The sequence below is a fragment of the Macaca nemestrina genome, chromosome 9, assembly GCF_043159975.1.
Source record: "Macaca nemestrina isolate mMacNem1 chromosome 9, mMacNem.hap1, whole genome shotgun sequence".
NCBI classification, from domain to species: Eukaryota; Metazoa; Chordata; class Mammalia; order Primates; family Cercopithecidae; genus Macaca; species Macaca nemestrina.
In genome coordinates, this window is record NC_092133.1 from 89795294 (window position 1) to 89811781 (window position 16488).

Consider the following 16488-nt stretch of genomic DNA (forward strand, 5'->3'; position numbering starts at 1 on the left):
TCCCAGAGGCCTCCGCGGCCGCAGCCACTTCCGCTTCCGGTCCGGTCCGCCCCCGCGTGGGGCGAGAGCTGCACCAGCAGCTGGCTGGTAGCTACTGTCTGGACAGCGTGGCGTGGTCGCTGTGTCTCTGGGTGTGCAGCTCCGCAGCCCTGCCGGCTAGGTTTGGTTTGTCAGCGGCCGCCACCAGGCTGGGTCCCTGAAGCCTCGGGCCCCTGGCGGGTGCTCCCCGCCTTTCCCAGGGGCGGGTCGAGGGGCGAGCCGGGGTGGGAGGGGACGGCGGCGGTGGGCAGGGCCTACCCACAGTGGCTGAGCCATGTGGAGCGACCGCCCGAGACTGGTGCATCACAGAGCGCTCCAGGCTTGCGCCCTGGCAGACAGATTGGGCCACTGACAAGGCCGTCCCCCCGTGCTGCCAAAAGTGCTTGGCGTGGAGCTGGCTGCAGTCCAGGACGGATCCCAGCAGCCGTTCCCTTTCCTCTCTTCCCGAGCGTACCCACCTGGACCTGTCTGCCCACCCGTGGAGGGAACGGGCGGGCGGGGGCCTGGTCCAGAGGGCAGATTCTAGCTAGGCTAGGGCACGGAGGGACTTCCTCATATTTCCTCTCTTCTTTCCCAGATTGACTTACGCAGAATTCTCTGCCCTTGCCTGGGAGAACAGTTCAGGAGACAGATGGCCCCAAGAGCCCAGATCCAGGCAAGTTTGATTTTTCCATTTCTTGAGAAGCCACGTGTTTCAGCGAGGTGGGGCTTATGCCTCTTGCCCAGACGATGCCCTGCCCTGTGTGTGGACCAAGCTACCCGAACCAATCCTGGATGGGTCCCACTATTTCCATCCTCTCTACCCATTAGGTAGTCATTCACCAAATAGATTATTGCTACCCATGTTTTCTAGAGTGCTAGAAACAGAAAAGTACTTTGCAACCTGGCAGATGATGAAAAAAATACACATTAGCATGTAAAGACGTAGGCCATAAAGACATAGGGTGATAGCAGTGCTCTCTTGACCTTTAGTGTGTGGTGGGGTGGGAGGGGTGGAGTAGTGGAAGCCTTAGTTCTTCCTGAAGAATATAAATGAGATGCGTAATCGCAGAGGATACTAGGGGAAAGCGCTGCCTGAATGAAGTCATTATGGCAGAACCATGAACAAACTGGACTGAGAAAGTTGGAAACATTCATGGTCTAGAATCCCAGACTGGAGTTTGCCTTTATCCTGGAGAAAACTAGGTTTTGAAGGATTTTGAGAAACTGATTATGTAGTTGGTATTTTGAAAGAAAGTGATGAACATTTGAGTATCTATTATAGAAGTAAATAAAATTAAAAAAATTAAAGATTAGCTACATTTCTACTGTTCTAACAAGTCATTTGAAACACCTTTTGCGTATTTTTAAGGCCTACTCTTTTTTCTTTTAATATTTCATAACCATTCCAATTTGTTCTAGTTTCATTCCTACTTTTTATAGCTTCCTTTTATACTGTACCTTCAACCAGCCCTGGGACCTTGAGCAAGTTCTTCCAACTCTCTGAACCTTTGTGTCTTTAGCTACAAAATAGATTTTACTTTATATAGTTATGGCAGAAATTTAGAGAGATGATATATATCTCAGGGTTTAGCACTGTGGCTGGTACCTAGTAAGTTGTTACTGTTATGAAAAGCAATTTTTTTTTTCTTTTTTAAAAATATTCTGCCGGGCGCGGTGGCTCAAGCCTGTAATCCTAGCACTTTGGGAGGCCGAGACGGGCGGATCGCGAGGTCAGAAGATCGAGACCATCCTGGCTAACACGGTGAAACCCCGTCTCTACTAAAAAATACGAAAAACTAGCCGGGCGAGGTGGCGGGCGCCTGTAGTCCCAGCTACTCCGGAGGCTGAGGCAGGAGAATGGCATAAACCCGGGAGGCGGAGCTTGCAGTGAGCTGAGATCCGGCCACTGCACTCCAGCCTGGGCGACAGAGCCAGACTCCGTCTCAAAAAAAAAAAAAAAAAAAAAAAAAAATTCTGCCCCAGAGTTAGATCATACTTCCTGTAAATTTTTGGATAAAGCTAATCACTTTCCATGTCTTTTCAAAGTTTCTATTCATTTGTTGATGGAACAAAGCCTGAACACTTCTGTGTGAGGCCGTGTTTTTGACTGGGAGGCAGCAGTGACCCACACTGTCCCCCTGGAGCTCACATTAGAGAGGATGCTTACAGTCAGTGCAAACCTCTCCTGCCAGGTGGTGAGAAATCCTGTGAAGAAAAATGAAGTGGGTTTCGAGACAGAGTGGCAGAGGATGGGGTGGAGAAAGAGACCTTTTTGACGAGGTGACATGAAGGGTGGGGTGAGCAGAGGCCAGGCATGGAGGAGGAAGCAGGACAGGCATGCAGGAAGAACACACTTGAGGGAGGAGTCCCACCTCCCCCCAGCCCTCAGCTTTTACTTGTTCATTTCCATGAGCACCGTTGGAACTGTCAGAAGCTGGCTTTGACCACCTTGCTTCCTTCTCTTGGGATGCTTCCCTCAGGGGTTCCTGGATGAGCAGAATTGGGTTTGCTTTTGCAGGGACTGCTGACATTTGGGGATGTGGCCGTGGCCTTTACCCGGATTGAGTGGAGACACCTGGATGCTGCTCAGCGGGCCCTGTACAGGGATGTGATGCTGGAGAACTATGGGAATCTGGTGTCTGTGGGTGAGGATGACTTTCTCCTTGACTCAAGATTGGTCTGCTGGGCAACTTTGTGTTTTCACAGGGTGAATGGTTTGGGGTATTGAAAAAAGTCTTAAATGATGTGCTTTTTGTTTTGTTTTTCTTAAGTGTGGGCTTAGAGGCTGGAGTTTATGCCCCTTCCACCCCTCAAGAAAGGTCAGAGCCATACAGAGTTAAGATGGGTAGCTTTGTGGTACCAACTAGCCCAGTTCTGGAACGTTTCTGTGTCATGATTCATCTGCCTCCCAAAATAGGAGTTTCTCGTCCTCCAGGAGGACCTGGTTTTCTAATTGACTTTGCCCCCTTCATTTGCTTTACTGCATGAGTTGGACATCCTGGGTGCCACCCTCGAGGCCTTTCTAACCTGTCCGTGCTCCTTGCAGATGCTCAAGTTGACACTGAGGTCTGGAGTGACTGCTTGTGCCTGTAACCACCATCACATTCCTTTTCATTCATTTTTTTTCTTCTTCTTCTAAGATCCTTTTTCTTTATGAACAGGGCTTCTCTCTTCCAAACCAAAACTAATCACTCAGTTGGAGGAAGGGGCAGAGCCCTGGATGGAGGTGCGAGAGGCTCCATCAGGCACACGTGCAGGTGAGTGGGTGGGAAACATCCCAGCAGCAGCGGAGCACACGGAACGGTACGGGGGCTCCTGAGTGGAAAGCTCATCTCTGAGTGCCCTGTCGGTGCAGAAGGGCACTAGTTTCCTCTTTTGATGTCATCCTCCTGTCAAGTGGCTGGCTGCTTTTCTCCCCAGTCTTTCTGTACTTGGGAGGGCTGCTCCCTTCCTGAGGGCCTCAGGCCCATCTGTGCCATCTCCCAGCCCTCTGAAATCCTCAAGCTCTTTATGTGATTTTTCTCTCTCTCTTTCCAGGCATTCACCAGGCTATCTTTTGTTTCTTTCTACTTCTGGTCCATTTCCTTTCTTTTATATTTTTTGAGACAGAGTCTTGCCCTGTTGCCCAGGCTGGAATGTAATCATAGCTTACTGCAAACTCAAACTCTGGACTCAAGCCATCTTCCCGCCTCAGACTCCTGAGTAGGAGTAGCTGAGACTACAGGCGTGCACCACTATGCTTGCCTAAGTTTTAAATTTTTCTTTTATGTAGAGATGGTGTCTCGCTATATTAGTCATGGCTGGTCTCGAACTCCTGGCCTCAAGTGATCCTTCCACCTTGGCCTCTCAAAGTGCTGGGATTACAGGTGTGAGCCACCACACCTGGCCCCTGTTCATTTTCCATTCCTTACCCACTCTCATGGAAGCTTGCTAACTCACTATATACCACTTACCAGTGGTAGTCGCAGATTCCAAATGTAAGCATGGTTTTCTAGCTCTCAGGTAATTGCGATTTTGGCGAACACATTGTTGGGGAAGCATTTTCTTTCCTTTTCTTACGGATCTTCTTTTATTTCTCTTTTCTACTGTCCTTTGCTGTTGGCTTCCATTTTTTTCTGTGTATGCTTTGTATATGTTTCTCTATATCACTTTCTCTGTGCCATAGTTCATTTCTAAATCTCTAAACCTGAATATTTCTCTCACCTAAAATATTTATCCTGCCAGTATTTCTTCTTCTAAAACTCTAATTGTCATTTTGCCTCTGTCATCTTCAGGAGAATGTTTATAACTGTATTTCATGTAAAATACCAGTAATACATAGTCTTGCTTAACCTAGGTCTTTGCTGGTTGTGGGTGGGATGCTTTTGAAGTAATTCCTTCTAATCTTACTATGTTTAACATTTCCCTGTAAATTCTTGTGTAGATTCTTTATATAGTAACAAAAGTCGCTCAGTCTTCTTTATTCTCTGTTCTTTCTGTTTTAATTTTGGTTGTTATTTGAAATAGAATGTTTAAAACTTAGAGGTAATGAAAACAAGCAATGTTTCCCCTAATATTTCTTTCATCCGCTTAGAGGACTAGTAAATCTTTCTACAAAGACTTCACAACCATTCAGTATTTTATGGTTTTTTTTGTGTGTGTGTGTGTATATATTTCCCTTTCTGTTAGTTGTTAGACATGCTTATGGTACCACATTCAGATGGTTCAAATGGTATGCAGTCTCCTTCACATACCTTTCTCATCACTCAGTTCCCCTCCCCAGAGGCATCCCTGTATCAGTTTCTTGTGGAGATTTGCATATGTGATGTGTACTTTGTGAGAGTATCCATGAATTCTTTAAGTACATGGTAGCACACTCTTTTGCCTGTTACTTTGGCATTTATGTCTTAGAAGTCATTTGACATAACTATATTGTTTAGAGCTTCTCTCTCTCTCTCTCCTCTCTCCCTCTCTTTCTTTCTTTTGGAAACAGAGTCTCACTCTGTTTCCTAGACTGAAGTACAGTGGCTTGATCATGGCTCACTGCAGCCTTGACTTCCTGGGCTCAAGCGATCCTCCTGCCTCAGCCTCCTGAGTAGCTGGGACCACAGGAGCATGCCACCACACCTGGCTAATTTTTTTTATTTTTAATTTTATTTATGTATTTATTCTTAAATTTGTTTTTGTAGGGATGAGATCTCACTATTTTGTCCAGGCTGGTCTGGAACTCGTGGCCTCAAGTTGTCCTCTTCCCTCAGTTTCCCAAAGTACTGGGATTACAGGCGTGCGCCACCATGCCAGCTTATCTTTCTTTTTAATGCCTGCATAGTGTTCCACTTTATGGATGTCCTATAATTTATGTAATCAGTTCTCTTTAGTGGACATAATGACTCTGACCAGTGTTGCAGTGGTTATCCTCATACACATCAATTCTCTTGTGTACAAGTAAATCTGTAGAATAAATTCCTATAAAAATTGTTAAAGGTTAAAATTTTAAAATCCACCAAGTTTGGTGGGTATTTCCACTATTCATAGAGATAGTACATGTTTATACTCCTAATGACAACATATGAGTGCCACTTTTATCATCGCTTGTCAACGGTGTCTTATATGCTTTGATCCTTGCCAGTCTGAGAGGTGAAAGTATTTTATTGTAATTTTAATTTGCCTTTTTCTTATCAGGAGCGTGATTTAGCATGTTTCAACATTTTCAGCAACCCTTGTGTTTATTTTTCCTGAGAACTACCTGTTCCAGTCCTTTGCCCATTTTACTGTTAGATTGTTGGACAATAAAAATTGTTAATGTGAAGGCTTCTTTATACATTCAGGAAATTAATTGTATATCATATATCACAGATTTTTTTTAAAAAGTTTGTTTTATATCAACTTTATATTAACAAAGGTAATGATGGATATGCTTATCTTTGCATCTTTGCATTGTGTCTGGGCTTCTCATTTAAGCTGGCTATTGAGTTGGGATACACATACATTGTTATTTAAAGGAAGTATTTCGTTCATATGTTTTGTTAAGAAATTTTAGTTTTTTAAATCAAGCATGATTGCTGAATTTTATTAAATGCTCTTTCAAGATATGTGGAAATATCTGTCTTTTCCATTTTGATCTGTTTCTGTGGTAGATTTTATTCTCAATTATCTTGGCCATGACACATTATATCATTCTCTGAATGTGACAGTAGATGATTCCGTTTGCTAATCTTTTATTTAAATTTTTGCAGAGACTTAAATGTATTTACATTTTCTTTTTCATCTGCCCATTTTCATTGGGCTTTGACTTTAATTTTGTAATACTTTCATAAAACATTTTTTGGCCTTTCATATTTTTATCCTTTAGTCTAGTTTAACTCACATGATAGCTGTTCCCTAGAGGTTTGGGTCCTTTGTCCCGTTTTTGCTTATTTATTGTGATGGGAGCAGAAGGGAGGAATTGGGGGTATTTTTTTGACAGTGTTGTCAGTAGTGACTTGTCCGAATAGATTTTCTCTCTCTAGGAAACAGTTTTAGTAATTTATAATTTCCTAAAAACTATGGAGCAATTCAAGGTTGTAAGTTATTTGTGTTAAACAAAGTAGCTTTTTATAACTCTTTTAGTAATATCCTCTGCATCTTTGGTTATTTTCCCTGATTTCTTACTTTGTCTTTTTCCCATTTCCTATGTTTTCCTATTTCCCCTTTATTAGCTCTGTTTTAGTTTTTTGAAGAAGAGCATTTGGGTGTATTTATTAGTGTTACTGTTTTCTGTGTTTTGAGTCTTAAGTTCCTTTTCCCTTTTGCTTTCCTTGGGTTTATTTACTTTTTCCTAAACATTTTAGTTATTCATTAATTGATTTTTCTTCTTTCTTATTGATGTAATGTAAATATTTAAAGCCTTAAACTTTGTCTATGTAATGTTTTAGTTATATTCAGTAGGTTACAATATGTAGAGTTGTCATTATTTTTTAGTTATTTTGCAATTTGTGTTTTGATTTCTGTGATTGAAGTACTAAGATATTTATAAGCTAGACTCTCCTTTTCTTTCTTAAAGCCTTTAAAAAAATTAACACATATTTAGAAAAGCTGATAAAATATGTGTACAGCCCAAATTAGTATTTTAAAACTCAATACCCATGTAACCAAAACTTAGGTTAAAAAATAGAACTTTGGCAATACCTGCGTAAATCGCATCATAATTCCTCCCAATTATTACCCATTCTCCTCCCCTTGAACTAACACCATAGTTTATTTTTGCCTTCTTTTAACTTTATGTGAATGGAATCATATAGTACATATAATTTTTTGTCTGGCTTATGCATAACATTTTTTCAAATTCATTCATCGTTTTTATTTCTTTCTTTGCTGTGGATCCATGCTTCTGAAAACCCTAGCGTGCCTCAGAATGCATGCTGCAGTACAGTTGTGGGGCCCCTGCAGAGTTCTTTATTCAGCAGGTTCTCAGGCATGCTGATGCTGGTGCTGTGGGGCTGGAGCCCATGCTTGGAAAATCACTGCTGTAGAATGTCTCATTGTGTGACTCTACCTCAGTTTCTGTCTTATATTCAGATGCATATATGCCATTTTCCAGCTTTTGGCTATTAGAAGTGCTGTAAACATTCTTATAAATTACTTTTTGGTTCCTATGTGGCTACATTTCTATTGGGCATGTATTCAGCTTTAGTATATAATGTCAAATAATCTTCCAGAGTTTTGTACCCAGTTATACTCCTTCATCAGTGTGTGAGAGCACTCCTTGTCCCATGTCCTGGCTAGCACTTCCTGTGGTCAGTCTTGTGAAGTTAGTCATTCTGGTGGATGTGCAGTGTGCCTCATTGTGGTTTTCATATCCATGTCTCTATATCTAATGAGGTTAAAGACGTTTTAGGGCTGGGCACAGTGCTTCATGCCTGTAATCCCAGCACTTTGGGAGGCTGAGGTGGGCGGATCACCTGAGGTCAGGAGTTCGAGACCAGCCTGGCCAACATGGTGAAGCCCTGTCTTTACTAAAAATACAAAAAATTAGCTGGGTGTGGTGACATGTGCCTGTAGTCCCAGCTACTTGGGGAGCTAAGACAGGAGAATTGCTTGAACCTGGGAAGTGGAGGTTGCGGTGAGCCGAGATTACACCACTGCACTCCAGCCTGGGTGACAGAGTGAGACTCCATGTCAAAAAAAAAAAAAAAAAAAGACCTTTTAGAGTATTTATTGGTCCTTATAGAGCATCTCTGATTGGGTAGCTATTTCAAGAACCTGTTACTGATTACATGTATTGTACCATCCCTCTCTGTATTGTTACTGACTGTTAATGATCTTGATGAATAGCAGTTATTCCTTTTTCGGGGCTCAAACAATCCTGTCTCAGCTTCCTGAATAGCTGGGACTATAGACACATGCCACCAGGCTCAGCTAATTAAAAACATGTTTTTTTTTTTTTTTGTAGAGATGGAGACTTGCTAAGTTACCCAGGTAGGTCTGGACTTCCTGGCCTCAAGCCATCCTCCTGTCTCAGCCTCCCAAAGTGCTGGGATTATAGGCATGAGCCACTGTGCCCAGCTGAGTTCTTCCAGTTGATCAATCTCTTTCTTCTTTGTCAGTGCTTTTTTGTGTCATGCTTTATTTAAAATGCTTATTTTAAATTATATATTATTAACAATTATTTATTAACATTTATTATTTTTGCGATTTTAATATTTTTTCTTTTCCCAAGATCACAAAGATATTCTTCTGTGTTAATTTCTAGAAGCTTTATTATTTGTTTTTTTTTTGTTTGCATTTACCATCCTCTTGGAATGGATTTTTGTGCATCATATGAGGTAGGGTTTATATTTATTTTTTTCTCCTGAAATGTGCTAATGCAGAGCCTCCTCTTCCTCACTGCTTTGCAAGACCACCTTTGTCATAGAACAAGTACCCACATGTGTCTTCACGTTGCCAGCTTGGCAATCAGTATCTTGAAATATTCTCTAGTTTGATCATAATACATTAAACACATATCCCATCAAAGACCATTGGAAGAATCGGGGCTGTTTCTGGCTGGGCTTCACCTTCAACTTGCATTTCCTTGAAAAGATAAGTCTTAGCTCTAATATCTGTTGTATGGAATTTGTCCCTAGACTACTAAGTATAAATACATATAAATATATGTATGTGTATATATCTTTAGGTATAGATAGATACAACTTATGTTTGTAAGAAAAGTGCATTTAGTGAAACAATTGGTTGGTGATTGTTAATTTTACTACAAGTTTGTCTCTATTAGTTTTTCAGAATGTTTTTATCTGAATCATTTTGCTCTGTCTGTCTGGGGTCTTGTGTCTGTACTTTGTAAAAAGCTAGAGAAAATTCACATAGTATACCCATTGATTGTGTGTGGTTTTTTTCTTTTTTCTTTTTTTTTTTTGAGACAAAGTCTTGCTCTGTCACCCAGGCTGGAGTGCAGTGGCACTATCTCAGCTCACTGCAACTTCTGCCTCCAGGTTCAAGCGATTCTCCTGCCTCAGCCTCCCGAGTAGCTGGGATTAAAGGCATGTGCCACCAGGCTAATTTTTGCATTTTTAGTAGAGACAGGGTTTCGCCACCCGAAGTGCTGGGATTACAGGCATGAGCCACCGTGCCTGGCATAGATATGTTGTTTTTTAGATATGTTAAAAATTTAGTTTATAGTAAAATCTTATTGTCCTGAGAACTATTTTTGTTCCTTGAATATTTTTTCTATTTTCTTTTTTCTTCTGAGCGATTGAATATTGGTTCACTGTTAAATCCTCACAGAGAAATATTTTTCTTAAGTTCTTGGTGACATCATAATGTTCTCAAATATACCACCTGCAGAAATCTGTCCTAGTAGTAATTATAGCTTTCTTTGTGACTCTGGTCTTCTCCTCAATTTTGTATTTATTCTGACATTGTCTTTTTTCTTTTTTAGCTGTTTCCTGTGTTGTCTTCCTAACTTTGCAACTTCTTAGGTGCCCACTGCATTCTTTAAATGCAGTGTTTATAGTACAGATTCTTTTCTTTAAAATCATACTTCTCCTGCCCTTAGCCTGGCCATCTTTTCTCAGCAAGAATCACAAATGGGACACATTAATAATTTTTCATAACCTTTAGTTATGTAGCATAGAACATTATTCAAGTCCTTGCACAACTCTCACTTTCAGCATTTCGACATAAAGAACGTTTGAATTTTTTAAATTTTCTTTCAGTCCAGGATTACTGGTTTGAAACAAAGATGTCAGCCCTAAAGCAAAGCACTTCTGCAGGATCTGTTGTGGGAGAGCGAAGGAGAAGTGTCATGATGGAAAAAGGCCTGGACTGGGAGGGCAGAAGCTCCACAGAGAAGAACTATAAGTGCAAGGAATGTGGGAAAGTCTTCAAATACAATTCGTCCTTCATTAGCCACCAGAGAAATCATACCAGTGAGAAACCACATAAGTGTAAAGAATGTGGCATCGCCTTTATGAACAGTTCATCCCTTTTAAATCACCATAAGGTTCATGCAGGCAAACAGCCTTATAGATGTGTTGAATGTGGGAAGTTCCTGAAGAAGCACTCAACGTTTATCCACCATCAGAGAATTCATTCTAGGGAGAAACCCCACAAATGCATTGAATGTGGAAAAACTTTCAGAAAGAACTCAATCCTTTTAAGTCATCAGAGAATTCATACTGGCCAGAAGCCCTACAAATGTAATGACTGTGGGAAAGCCTTCGCTCAGAATGCAGCCCTTACTCGTCATGAAAGAATACACAGTGGAGAGAAGCCTTTTAAATGTAACGAGTGTGGGAGAGCTTTCAGGGATAACTCAACTGTGTTGGAACATCAGAAAATCCATACTGGTGAGAAGCCATATCAGTGTAATGAATGTGGAAAAGCCTTTAGGAAGAGCTCAACTCTTATTAGTCACCAAAGAATGCATACTGGAGAGAAACCCTATCACTGCAGTAAATGTGGAAAATCTTTCAGGTATAGCTCATCCTTTGCTGGTCATCAGAAAACTCATAGTGGAAATAAACCCTATCAGTGTCGTGACTGTGGGAAGGCCTTTACAAAGAGCTCAACCCTTACTGGACATCAGAGAATTCATACTGGAGAAAAACCCTATCACTGTAAGAAATGTGGGAAAGCCTTTCGGCACAGCTCAGGCCTTGTTGAACATCAGAGACTCCATACTGGGGAAAAACCTTATAAATGTAATGAATGTGGGAAAGCTTTTCCCCAAAGTTCAGCCCTTAAACAACATAAGAAAATTCATAACAAAGAAAGAGCCACGAAATGTAGTTAGTGTGGCAAATTGTGCAGAGTAGTTTATTCCTTCTGACCGTCATAGAGGAGACATTAAATAAATTATGCATTTAACAGAAATACTCTGTGTACTTCTGAGAGAACACCTCACTTGTGAGGATATTCATTGTGAGGTTTGTACTAGTGAAATATTTGAATAAGCTAAATGTATGTCAGTACGGAAGTAGTTAAGCATACTGCGTGCTAATTGAAAAGAATGAGGTGGAGCTGTAAATACTGTACAAAGCCAGGCATGGTGGCATATGCCTGTAGTTCCAGTTGCTTGGGAGGCTGAGACAGGAGGATTGCTTAAGCCCAGGAGTTTGAGTCTGTAATGCACTATGATTGTGTGTGTGAATAGCCACTGCTCTCCAGCCTGGGCAACATAGCAAGACTCCATCTCTAAGTAAAAAAATATGACAGTAAAAATATACCCATGATACCTTGTTAAGTTAAAGAAGCAAGTTGCAGGAAATCTATATTATATGCATTCAAAAAGACCTGGAAAAATAAAGAGCAATCTTAACAGCAGTTATCTCTCTCTGTGTCTCTCTCTCTCTCTCTCTCTTTTTTTTTTAAGAGACTAGCTCTTACTCTGTCACCCAGGCTGGAGTGCCATGTGATCATAGCTCACTGTAGTTTTGAACTCGGGCTTGAACAACTTCCCACTTCAGTCTCTGGAGTAGCTGGGGCTACAGGCATGTGCCACCACACTCAGTTAACAGCAGTTATCTTTGAGGAGGATGTAGAATAAGTTGAGCATCCATAATCGGAAAATCTGAAATCTGAAGTGCTCCAAAATCCAAAACTTTTCTGAGCACCAACAGGTGCAAAATTCCACAACAGACCTTATGTGATGGGTTGCAGTTAAAATGCATCTTCAAGATTCCTTATTTTGTACGTGCAAATATTGCAAAGTCCAAAAAAGTCTGAAATCGTAAATACTTCTGATCTCATGCATTTCAGACGAGGGGTACTCAACCTATATTGGTATGATGAAGTGAAATTTTGACTTTGGCTGTGTTCTTTGAAATGAAATATTTAATCAAGCATCATTCATGTGTCTTCTGTAACTTAGTGTAGTTATCTTCCAATATAAGAAAACTCAGAAATCATAAAAACAAGACAAATGCCACACAGAAACTAAAAGCTTTTAGTTTCTGCAGCTAGAGGCTTCTCAGTATTAAAATACAAAGCGCTGGACTTGGAGAAAATATTACCATCATCATATTTAACAGATAACACTTAGAATATCTAGAGAGTCCTTAAAAATACATAAATATAAAAATTCCAGTGGAGAAATGGTCTTGGATATGAATGTACAATTATCAGAAAAAGAAATATAAATGATTATGCCTACGAACTTTGACCCTTTGACCTACCATTTATATTTAAAATCTAATTAAAAAGTACAGTGTTGTAGTAATGAAGAGCTGGAGTCACTGTAACGTCTGTCATCAGGGGAATGTTTAAATTAAGATACATGCAGTCTTTGGACTACCATGTAGTCACTCAACATTTAATTAAAAGACAATCCTTTAATTAATTAACATTTGGTGAGTTAGACTTTTATGAGCTGACAGGGAAAGCTGTCTATAACATTAAGTTGAAAAAGATCCAAAGTAAAGAATAATAGTATAGTACTTCTTTTGTGTAGTCAATGCATTACCTGAATATTTTATGATAAAACTATATCACAGATATAGTTCAAAATGTAAAAGAAATAAAGCAAACTTGAAGAAGAATGCTATGAAATAGAAAATATCTAAGTATTCAACTCATGACTGAAAAGGGCCAGATTTAATCAAAAGAAACACAGTTGCACACACATAGATGATTGTTAGTAAGAACTGGTTAAGCTGCTTTGGATAACAGTTTGGCAACATAAATGTAAATCTAAATGTATGTTCTCATTGACCCAGAAATGCCACCCTCAAACATTTAAGGAAATAATTTGACTAACTTACAGAGCTTGTATTGCTCATCACCATTGGTTACACTAATATCCTGGAAAGATGTGGGAGAAACATCTAAGTAGGGAAATGTTTAAATAAGTTACAAAACTCTCATAGGCTAGCATCCCAGTTACTACAGATGTATAATAAACCATCACACACTTAGCTGCCAGTATTTATGCTCACAGATTTTGTGAGTCAAGGATTCAGAAAGGGCACAGCAGGAACAGCTTTGTAACCCCATGATGTCTGGGATTTCAGTTGGGAAAATTCAAGGTTGGAATCGACAGTTGGTCAGTGGAGTCATCTGAAGTGGCCACACTATGGTAGCCACAGGTGGCTACTGAGCAGTTGAAGTGAGGCCAGTCTGAATGGAGACTAGTGTGTTGATTGAAAATAGGACTGTAAGTATAAAATGTGCATCAGATTTCGAAGACTTTGTATAAAAAAAGAAACTAAACTATTTTAATGTTTTTTATATTGACTGTATTTTAGATAGGTTAAACTAAATGTATTAAAATTGAATTTTAATGTGACTACTAGAAAATTTCCATTTACATATGCGGCCTACATGTATGGTTCGCATGTTTCTATCAGACAACACAACTGAAGGCTCCATCACAAATTGGGTGGTTGATGCTGTTGGCTGGGACCTCAGCTAGGGCAGCTGCATGTGAACACCTACATGTGACCTTTTTATGTGGCTGCATAGGCCGCCTCAGCTTGGTGCCTGGGTTCTGGAGAGTCAGGCAGAGAAACCGTTATTGCCTGTTGTGATGTAGCATCAGAAATAACAGCATCTCGGCTGGGTGTGGTGCCTCATGCCTGTAATCCCAGCACTTTGGACGCTGAGGTGGGTGGATTGCTTGGGGCCAGGAGTTCAAGTCCAGTCTGGGCAACTTGGTGAAACCCAGTCTCTACAAAAAAATTAGCCAGGTCTGTGGCACGTGCCTTTGGGACATGTAGTGCCTGTAGTGGTGGGGAGGCTGAGGTGGGAGGATTGCTTGAGCCTGGGAGGCAGAGGTTACAGCGAGCCAAGATTGCACCACTGCACTCCAGTCCGGGCAACTGGAGTGAGACCTTGTCTCAAACAAAGAAACAACAACAATAACAAAAAATTTGGCGTCTCTTTCTCCATAGTCAAGCCTGTCCAAACTCAAAGGAGAGGGAACATAGACCATACTTTTTTGGAGGAGTATCAGAGTCACATTGCCAGAAAAGTATATTCAATGGAGTACATTATTACAACAATTTTGGAAAATATGATCTGCCATGGCATATGATACAACCATTAAAAAGGATAAAGTGGATATGTTGGATGAAGAAATAGGTTACAGAACAGTATCTGAAAGCTTATGGCAGCAGTTTAGAAGTATAATCTTTGGAGTCAGGGTGCAAGATGCAGCTTACCTCTTAATATATTTTGTGAAACCACTGGCTAGTTATATAGCCTATTGAATCATCTACCATGTACAGATAAAAAAAACCTAGTTTTGTTTAAAGGAGGTAAATTTGTAAAGTGCTTAGCTGAATACCAGATGCAAAGTGCAAGGTAAATGTTAGCTGGTGCTGTGTTAGTTATATTCATTTCTGTTTGTTTAAAAAGTGTATAGTATGTATACATATATACACGCACACATATATATGTACAGGTGTATATACATATATTTCTCCTATATTTTAAAAAATATAAAGTTAAAATTCTGCATAAAGATATAAAATAAAAAATTTCTCTCATATATATATGAGAGGTCTCTTACAAAATTGATTAAAGATCTCAAAAGAACGTGCTCCACCAGGATCTATATCCTGTGCACAAGGCTCAAGAGGGGCCAGTGGTTTTACCTGCTGTCAGACACCGTGAACAAAGCTTGGGTACTGGCTTGTCTTATTGAGGAAACCTACTTTAACATATGAAAACAAATAAAATATTTCAAAATGGTAATGATAATTGTGACATTTTTGGTAAAGTATTTCATTTAAGAAGTTTTCATTTAAAACACTAGGGTGTTTATTCAAAATGGGACAAGACAGGACAATAAAAGAAAGCTGACCAATATTCCTTATCAGCATAGAAGCAAAAATCCTGAATAGAATATTAGCAAATAAAATCTAGCAATATATAGAAACAATAATATAGAATCATGATCAAATGAGGTTAAGGCTGGTTCAGTGTTTGGAAATCAATCAATGTAATCTACGTTAAAGAAGATTAAAGACCAAAGAGGAAAAACTGCCTGATCGTACCAATTGATGCAGCAGAAGCGTTTGACAACATACAGCATCCATCCATGATACAAGTTCTCGGCAAGCTAGTAGAAGGGAAGTTCCTCAACCCCATAAAGGCCAACTATGAAAAACCTATAGTTAACCTCATACTTAATGGTGAAAGACTGAATATTTTCCCTATAAGATGAAAATAAGGTTAGGATATCTGCTGTCACTACTCTTGTTTTACATAGGACTGGCAATCCTGGCCAGTGCAATAAATCAAGAAAAGGAAATAAAAAGCATACAGATTGTAAAGGAAAGAGTGTAACTGTCTCTGTTTACAAAGGACATGATTGAATATGTAGAACATACAAAGGAAGCTATAAAAAGCAAAAACCGGCCAGGCGTGGTGGCTCAACGCCTATACTCCCAGCACTTTGGGAGACCGAGGCAGCTGGATCACGTGAGGCCAGGAGTTCAGACCAGCCTGGGCAACATGGTGAAACCCCATCTGGATAAAATTACAAAAAAATTAACCAGGCATTAAAGTGCATGCCTGTAATCCCAGCTACTCGGGAGGCTGAGGCAGGAGAATTGCTTGAACCCAGAAGGTGGAGGTTGCAGTGGGCTGAGATTTGTGCCACTGCACTCTAGCTTGGGTGACAGAGCAAGACTGTTTGAAAAAGAAAAAAAAATCCAAGAACTAATAAGTGAGTTTAGCAAGATTATAGGATCCAAGGTCACACACAAAAAATGTTTCTACACACTAGCAATGTACAACTGAAAGCTGAGATTAAAAACAGTGTCATTTGCAATAGTTCATAAAATAATGAAATTCTTAGGTATAAATCAAAACATGCATAGGACCTGTACACTGAGAACTATAAAATGCTGATGAAAGAAATAAAAGACCTAAATAAATGGAGAGACATGTCATATTCATGGATGGGAAGATTCACCATAGTCAAGATGTCAGTTCTCCATAAATTGATCTTTAGATTTAACAAAATATCAGTCAAAATCCTGGAAGGATTGTTTTGTAGATGTAGACAAG

General features: G+C 40.1%; 1 protein-coding gene across 6 annotated transcripts; it reads left to right on the forward strand.

The window, feature by feature from the left end:
• The first annotated feature begins 19 nt into the window (after window positions 1-19).
• LOC105486599 (zinc finger protein 485) lies at window positions 20-15935 on the forward strand. Of its 6 annotated transcripts, none has more exons than XM_011749490.3 (5): window positions 20-160; window positions 617-694; window positions 2540-2666; window positions 3183-3278; window positions 10191-15934. In XM_011749490.3, the coding sequence occupies exons 2-5, from the start codon at window positions 671-673 to the stop codon at window positions 11267-11269; spliced, it is 1326 nt and encodes a 441-aa protein (XP_011747792.2). In that variant the 5' UTR covers window positions 20-160; window positions 617-670; the 3' UTR covers window positions 11270-15934. The 6 variants fall into 6 exon arrangements, with proteins under 6 accessions (XP_011747792.2, XP_011747794.2, XP_011747793.2 ...); XM_011749492.3 differs by having other exon boundaries at window positions 32-131; XM_011749491.2 differs by having other exon boundaries at window positions 46-165.
• Window positions 15936-16488: the final 553 nt, after the last annotated feature.